Source organism: Aegilops tauschii, chromosome 6 (assembly GCF_002575655.3).
Source record: "Aegilops tauschii subsp. strangulata cultivar AL8/78 chromosome 6, Aet v6.0, whole genome shotgun sequence".
Classification (NCBI taxonomy): domain Eukaryota; kingdom Viridiplantae; phylum Streptophyta; class Magnoliopsida; order Poales; family Poaceae; genus Aegilops; species Aegilops tauschii.
The window spans coordinates 456,531,453-456,539,824 of NC_053040.3; the positions used below are offsets into that span (position 1 = coordinate 456,531,453).

General features: G+C 45.3%; 1 protein-coding gene across 1 annotated transcript; it reads right to left on the minus strand.

The window, feature by feature from the left end:
• Positions 1–2,438: 2,438 nt before the first annotated feature.
• Positions 2,439–5,763, minus strand: LOC109780171 (ethylene-responsive transcription factor 1). Its single transcript, XM_020338750.3, has 3 exons — positions 5,343–5,763; positions 2,764–3,673; positions 2,439–2,684 (listed from the first exon to the last, which is right to left on the minus strand). The coding sequence occupies exons 1-2, from the start codon at positions 5,659–5,661 to the stop codon at positions 2,796–2,798; spliced, it is 1,197 nt and encodes a 398-aa protein (XP_020194339.1). The 5' UTR covers positions 5,662–5,763; the 3' UTR covers positions 2,439–2,684; positions 2,764–2,795.
• Between the last annotated feature and the right edge of the window lie 2,609 nt (positions 5,764–8,372).

The following is an 8,372-nucleotide window of genomic DNA, read 5'->3' on the forward strand; positions in this document are numbered from 1 at the left end:
GCCAGAGCCCGAAGCAATAAGTGTTATCCCCAAGAATATCGAGGAAGTTTTGCTTACCACCCCTATATGACAGAAATTGTGCAAGCAACCGACAATCCCAAATCTAACAGATAAATTTATGTACAGAAATAAATTATATAGATTACTTTTATCACCAATTAAACTGCCAAAACTAAAGGGAAAAGGTGACTAAGTGTACAGATTAAAGCAAACCGGACACACATTCATGCTGTTCACATTCAGGAATGGCAGCAACAACATAAAAGTTGCCAAAATATAGGGACAGTGGGTCTCATAAATGGCTGCCATAGAGAGACAACCAACTAGGAAAGGGGTCGATTGCAAAAGAGACTCATGATGCAACTTTTTTGCATCTAAGCTTGGACATATGCTAGCCAAATGTGACAATAGGGTGCTTCCCAACCTCCCAGAGACTTATTCCTGAAACACTGAACACGAAGTTCAGAGTAAGGAAAGACTATGCTCCCCAGATTGAACATCCAAATTGCCAAGGCTTTTACCCTTTGTCCCTATATATTGGGTTTGAATCACTCAGTATAATTCACCAGAGATGGGCATGTTGTCGAGGATCCAAAGGTCCATGTTGACAATGACACCATGACATCAAGGTTTAGAAGGTTTATCAATCGACTCATCCACGCCATCGCCCAAAGGAAACCTCATGCAAGGTTCAGAAATGGAAGTTCATCGGTCAGATCGATTATTCTTCTCCATTTGGAGGCACCCCTGAGCTGTAGGTGCTACTATAGACAAGATTCGTCTCCTTCGGCAAATGCTAGAAAATCTGAGCAATGGATGATACAGTAGTATATGGATTCTAGATGTCATACTCCCAGCCTAAGTCAGAGGAGGCAAAGGAGTTACTTCCCTAGTCAGACGATAAGTACCCATAGATGCCTCGTTAATGCCAGCATACTTGTGTCCAGGCTACAACACTACCATGGGTCCACAACATATATGTGTGGTATTTGTTTGCTCACCAACAAAAATCAGACCACTCGATTTAAAGGGAAGAAAGAGCCACCAGAACTCAAACACACACAATTGTTGTTCTTAAAACAAGGAGAAGACTAGTGCAATGCCAAAATGATAGCCCCAAATAGTTGTGTGATTGGACTAGAATTAGGAGTCATCGGGAAGAAAACAACTTGCTCTCCATAACAGCCTCCAGCAAACCAGCAAGCTCTAGCCATGAATCAACAAAACAACTAGAAGATTCGGGCAAGAGTTGGCCGTCTCGGATTATTTTGGAGTTGGTATGCACTTTTGATACCAGTGAAACTACCGCATGGAAGTTGTCTTCATACCTCGCTTTGATGTACTCTCATCTGCGAGTCGTCCATCTTTTGTGAGAGAAACATGTAAGTGACAGCCAGTTATGCCTTCGTGGAAACTACCTACGTGAATACCTTTGGTGAACCCCATGTGATTGTCGAGTAATAATAACTTACTCATCGTAAGAAGGTGACGTGCAAATGCATATGCAGGACGCCACGTTTCTAACAGACAACTTAACGCTAGCCAAAGCAGCTGCAGCAAGAAATCCAAGGAATCATCCTGGGCACTGAAAAATCAGATCAGCTCTTGTAGATTTCTGTGTATTTACAAGTACTTTATCAGCTCAGGTCTATATCATACAGTATATCCAGGAATTTCAATGAAAGCGCTCACATCTTCGCTCAACAGTCGACAGTCAGGACACTGTAACTACCACAGTTTTTTGCGGCAATAGTTCTACCCACGATTAGAATGCAATGCCCGATGTTACATAGTATTGCAGATTTTATCCCCGAGGGCTTTGTTATCCTCAGTGTAATCTGTGCTTCAGTGGAATACATGGCGCCGGCGCCTTTTCTTGTTCAGAGAAAAAGAATGCGACGTGCACTACTTATGCCGACGACGTCAAATCAAATTAAGGACCTAACATGACAATGACATGAGACCACCAATTCGGTGAAGGTACTAGTAATAAATCAAGTGAAATGTACATGTTGTTCACATGGCTTCTCACATCGAGAGGGACTGAGAGACAGCAAAATGCATAGCTATAAGAATGCACTGAAATGGAATAGAATGGAACAGATCCCTGGAATTACGAATTAGGCGCCCTAAATATTTATAAGAACTACATGGGTGAGAACTAAATGTAGAAAAAATGACTCCCTGTGATCACGCAGCTAGTATCAAAGATAAGTAAATCTGGTTTTTTTAAAACAAATCTGGTACGTTTTGCCAGAGCCTAAGTGAAAAAAGGAGTATAATATAAATTACCACACCTGTACAGCAGAAACTGTGCGAACAGCCAAGAAAATCCATATTTAACAGATAAACTTATGCTCAGAAATAAGATATATAGGTTACTTCTATCACCAATTAAACAGCCAAAACTAGAGGGGGAAAACGATCGAGTGCACAGATTAAAGCAAACTGGACACAAATCCATGCTGTTCACATTCAGAAATGGTAGCGACGACATAAAAGTTGACAAAAGTTAAAGACAACGGTTCATCAGACTCATAAATGACAATGGTTCATTGACAGTCAACTAGGGAAAGGGTCGACTACAACTCAAGATGCGACTTTTTTGCATCTAAGCTTGCACATAGGCATATACTAACCAAAGGTGACAACAGGGTGCTTCCCAATCTCCCATAGTCTTATTCCTGAAACACGCAACAAAAAGTTCAGGATAATGAAAAGATTATCAACCTCAGACCGAACATCCAAATTGCGAAGGCTTACCCTTTGTCCTGATATACAGGGGTTTGAATCCCTCAGAAAATTTCGCCACAGATGGGCATGTCATCGAAGCTCCAAAGGTCCATGTTGCCAACGACATCCTGAGGCACATCAAAATTCAGAAGGCTATCTATCGGCTCATCCACGCCATCATCAACAAGAAACCTCATCCAAGGCTCAAAATCGACAGCATTGTTCTCCATAACAGGAGGCACCACTGAGTTGTAGGTGTTGCTCTGGACAAGCGCAGATTCAGCTCCTTCGGCAATCACTGCTGGGTTGTAGGTGTTACTCTGGAGAAGTGCAGACTCTGTTCCTTCAGCAATGGTGGAAATGGGAGCAATGGATGATATATCTGGAGTCTTGGTGTCATACTCCCAGCCCAAGTCAGAGCAGCCAAAGGAGTTGCTTCCCTGGTCAGAGTACATATTCATAACAGGAGCTTCAACAGGGGCAGCAGAGTTAATTGCGGGAACATATGGCACGTTGTCAGGCTGAACAAGTGGCTGCTTTGATGCAAAGTCAGCAGACGGGTAGACGAAAGCATTTGGGTTGGCAAGGTTGTTGACTGCTGGTATGACGGTAGGTTCCTGTGCTGCGCTTGACTTGGGAACTTTAGGAGCAGCAGGGCAAGCACGGCGCTTCTGATGAACTGTTAGTTCCTCTGGAAAGTTAACCTTGGCCTTCTTGCCACGGATCCTTCGTGCTTCAACATCATAAGCTCTTGCAGCTTCTTCAGCACTGTTGAAAGTACCAAGCCAGACACGGACACCCTTGCTAGGATCTCTGATTTCAGCAGCCCACTTACCCCAGGGGCGCTGGCGGATACCCCTGAACTCGTTCTTTCTCTTCCTTTTTGCTGACCTTTGTGCAGGACCATCAAAACCAGCAGTAGTCATGGTGCTTAAGTCATCTGCAATGGAAGATCAATGTCAATGCTAAGAGAGACCAACACAGACAAACTTCTCTCACAAGAAATAATTAATTTCATCATGGACATGAATTCATATGTAAAATATCACAATCATAATGAGCATTGAACCATGATGGGTGCAATCCTCTTCAAGTTTGGGTGAAAGCATCAGTCACCCGCAAAACAAATAAAATGAAATAAAATAAATCACAACTGATAAAAATCCAGGATTCTGATAAAGAGACCTCATGCTATAGACCTTTGCTATCATTCTGCAGTTATTAATCTACAAATCCCATTATACATGATGCAGAATCAAGGATATTTTTAGTAGGATTCAACACTTACCAGGATAATCTTTTAACTGATAAATCAACAAGTCTAGAACAATCCTCACGCAAATCAACAACCATCTAACAAGGAAAAATTCAAGAGGCCGAGACCTCAATTGGAGAAATTCGGCCCTTTACCTTATATGACTATAAACAGCAGTAAGCATATGAGTCACCATCAAAGCTCATGAAAAGTATAGATCACAAGATAAGCAACCTAAACAACCAAAATCGCTTCTCTAAAAGGAACAGTGTGGAAACAGCCTACCAGCCTAATTATTTCAGGCTAACACGGGAGAGTAAGCCCTTAACCCAAATCACTTCATGAAAACGCATCCAATCAATTCCAATCCAAAATCTCTAAACAAACAGGTGTAACACCCAACAAATCCAACCTTCCAACACCAACCCCTAAACAATTACTCTTCTTACCCGATCGAACGGCCAAACCACTGAGTTGGTTAAGAGGGACCAACACAGACAAACTTCTCTCACAGAAAGTAGATAATTTCATCATGGACATGAATTTATATGTATAATATCACAATCCTAAACATTGAACCATGAAGGGTCATGTTTGGGTGAAAGCATCAGTCGCCCAAAAATAAAACAAATAAAATAAAATAACAACTTAATAAAAACACCAGAGTTCTGATAAACAGACCTCATGCTATAGACCTTTATCATCATTCTGCAATTATTAATTCTACAAATTGCATTATAGACGATGCAGAATCAAGGATATTTTTTTCTCAGGATTCAGCAAGTACCATATTAATCCTTCCTATTTGAGAAAAAAAAAACAGAAAACTCCTTCGGACTGAGAACTGAACCTAGTCTACAGCAACCCCCACGAAAATCGACAACCATCTAACAAGGAAACAGTTCAAGAGGCCGAGACCTCCAAGCAAAACGGAGAAATTCGCCCCTCTTCTGCAGATTTTCAACCCCTTTTGACTATAAACAGTAAGCATGTGAATCACCATCAAAGCTCACGAAAAGCATAAATGACAAGATCGACAACCTAACGACCCAAATCGCTTCTCTGAAAGGAACAGCGTCAGAAACAGCCTGCCCGGCTAATCACCTAACAAACACAACAGAGAAATGGAAAAAGGCCTAACCCTTCACCCAAATCACTCCATGATAACACATCCAATCCAAAATCTCTAAACAAATCGGAGCAACACGCCCCCAAATATAGCCTTCCAACAGCAACCCCTACACGATTTCTCTTCCTGCCCAATCACACAATCTCCTAACTCCTACAGCAGTCAATCGCAAACGGTAACAATACGCGGATTAAAGAACGAGTCCAAGCGACGCGGGGCCGATACCTTGGGAAAGGGACCTCTTGACGGCGAATAAGGGCTTGATCTCGACGACCACGTCGTGGCCGTCCTTCCCAGCAACCCCGGCGCGCCCGAGCTCCACGTCGGAGTCCCCGGAGTCGGCCTCGAACTCCTCGAAGTCGGCCTCGAAGTCCACGTCGCCGTCGTCCAGCCCGAGCCCCCCGCGCCGGCCGAGCCCCGCGAGGCGCCGGGCCACGCCGTCGGCCCGCTTGGGCTTGTTCTTCTCGGGCCACAGCACCGCCGCCGTCACCTTCCGCGTCGGCGCGGGGACCTTGAGGTCCTTGAGGATCGCGCCGCCGCACATGATTGCCGGCGGTGCCTCGTCCTAGTCGTCGCCGGTGGGAGGAGGGTCGCCGGAATTGATAAATAAATGGGCAGTTTTTAATGAAGGGGGAGAGCAGGTGTGGGTTGGCAGGTGGGGCGAGGCCAGTCCTCTATATACGCGGCGGCCGCGTGACGGCTGCCCGCCAGGCGAGCGGGGCGCGCGGTGGGGCCCACGCGTCAGCGAGGGGCCGCGCGGGCGGATGGCACGAGGCAGGTTCGCGAAGCGAGCGTTTCCAGTCGGCGGAGTCTTGCGCGGCGGCCCCTGGGAGATGTGGTATTTCGAACAGTGCCCCTGGGGAGGAATAAACAGATGGATGCACGTTTGACTTTCTTTTTCCTTCGGGGCCAAGCAAACATTCATTAGTTTGCACTACATCCATGTAGTACGAGTGTACTACTACTATTCGTACTCTCTCTCAGGGCCGGCTCTGATGGGAGGTGGCTGGGGAGCTTAAAGAGTGTTGTACTACACCCATGTAGTACGAGTGTACTACTACTGTTCGAACTCTCTCTCAGGGCCGACGCTAAGGGGAGGCGACTGGGGAGCTTAAAGAGTGTTGTACTACACCCATGTAGTACGAGTGTACTACTACTGTTCGTACTCCCTCTCGGGGTCGGCCCTGAGGGGAGGCGGCTGGGGAGCTTAAAGAGTGTTGTACTACACCCATGTAGTACGAGTGTACTACTACTATTCGTACTCTCTCTCGGGGCCGGCTCTGAGGGGAGGCGATAGGGGCGGCCGCCCAGGCCCCTCTCACACAGAAGCAGCTAGCCCATGGCCCGCGTTGGTAGTCTTGTCTCTAGAAAAAAACGTAGTCGGTAATTAAGGGTGTGGTCTTGTTTTCTTTTAGATCGAGTACATCCGTTACTGGTTCGCGATGATTTTGGCAAATTACTTTTCGCCCCATTATCAATCGCAAACCAGCCACTCCGGACTCATTCGGATCATCCTCGCCATTAACCCCAAGTCTCGGTGTCTGTTGATGGGTCGTCGAACTCTACTACCGCTTCATCGACGATGTCGCACAGGTTGGAGGCCTGGGAGATGTGGTATTTCAAACTTTCCCCTAGGGGATGAACGCATTACAAATGGATGTATGTTTGACTTCTTTTTTCTTTGGAGGCAAGCAAACATTCATTAGCTTAAGATTGATGTACTACACACCTGAAGTATGAGTGTACTACTACTATTCATACTCCCTCTCAAGGCCGACCCTAAGGGAGGCGACAGGGCGGTCGCCCAAGGCCCCTCCCACATACGCAGCTAGCCCATGACCCAGCCGCCGGTAGCCTTGTCTCTAAAAACCGTAGTCGGTAACCAACGAGAGCTTGGTCTTGTTTTCTTTCAGATCGAGTTCACCCGTTACTGGTTCGTGATGATTTCAGCGGATTTCTTTTCGCCCCGACTATCAATCGCGGGTCAGCCACTTCCGACTCGTCCAGATCGTCTTCGCCATCGACCCCAAGTCTCGCCTTCAGTAGGTGGGCCGTCAAACTCTACTACCAATTCGTCGATGTTGTCGTGGGAGTTGGAGGCCTAGGAGACCAGTCCAATCATTAGCAGTTGGGCTAGTGTGGCATTTGTTGAGCCATCCTTGTAAAACAGAATGACATTGCACAACATGGACGACCTATGCAAAATAAGTATGATGTGGACGTATAAGAATGTAGAAAAGTAAGATAGAGGGACTCCTATTTAGATTTAGTAGATAATGGAAACTGAAAGATGATGGGAGTAATGACTATAGTCAATGTATTAAATTTGGGATGCCAATAATGGGTCGATGTTCCAGGGGAGGGGGTAGCCCGAGCAAACGATTGTTCACTCTCCAGGGTGGATCAGAGTGACTATCATCCTCCCCCCCCCCCCCGCCCCCGCCCCGCTGAAACGTTCGCTTCCCTAACTGTAAGACCTGAACAACCTACCACCATCCCTTTCCCTCTCCCCACCTTATCCCTTGGCAAAAAGTTCCCCAAAATCCAGCGGAACGAGCTCCTACCCTGCCCTTCATGAAACCAAAATGTAGCGGGGGAAAATCAACCGACTCATCCTTGAAAACTCAGCCACTGAAGTTAAAATTCACCCCCCCCCCCAACGCCCCTCCTAAAATCTCCACCCTTACAAAAACATATATAAACTTCTGACGATCTGGACTACTTACTCCATGGGGGGATCACATTAACCAAAAAATTGTATGTGTTGGGGGGGGAGGTGCCCTTATGAAACCAATGGATTTGCCATGGTATATATAGTGAAAAATCATGTTTCATGCAAAAAAGTAATTGCCTCGATATGTATAAAATTGCTTGGCAGGATGTACACAATTAATTTACCATGGTTAGAAAGTACAAATAGGCACCTAAAAACAAAAGGATGATTTTTCCATGTTAAATAAATTTAATTTTACAAGATATACACGGGGGGGGGAGGGGCTTGCTCTCATGAAGCAAAAAAGGATGTGTCATCATATATACAATAATTTTGCCTAGTTACATGTAAAAAGAATTCGACATGGTATGTGTAAAAATAGTTGCCATGGTGTATACAAGTTAATTTGCCGTGGTTTGCCATGGTATGTATAAAATAATAATTTCTAGGGTGTGTATAGTTAATTTAACATGGGCCAAAACTCCAAAAAAGTACCTAAAACAGAAAATGGATTACCATGGTGTGTATAAATTATTTGCCAG

Excerpts from the sequence above, each read along its gene's own strand:
- LOC109780171 (XM_020338750.3), bottom strand. The coding sequence starts at position 5,661 with ATGTGCGGCGGCGCGATCCTCAAGGACCTCAAGGTCCCCGCGCCGACG. Across the intron at positions 3,674-5,342 it reads CAAGAGGTCCCTTTCCCAAG|ATGACTTAAGCACCATGACT; the intron begins GTATCGGCCCCG and ends CTTCCATTGCAG.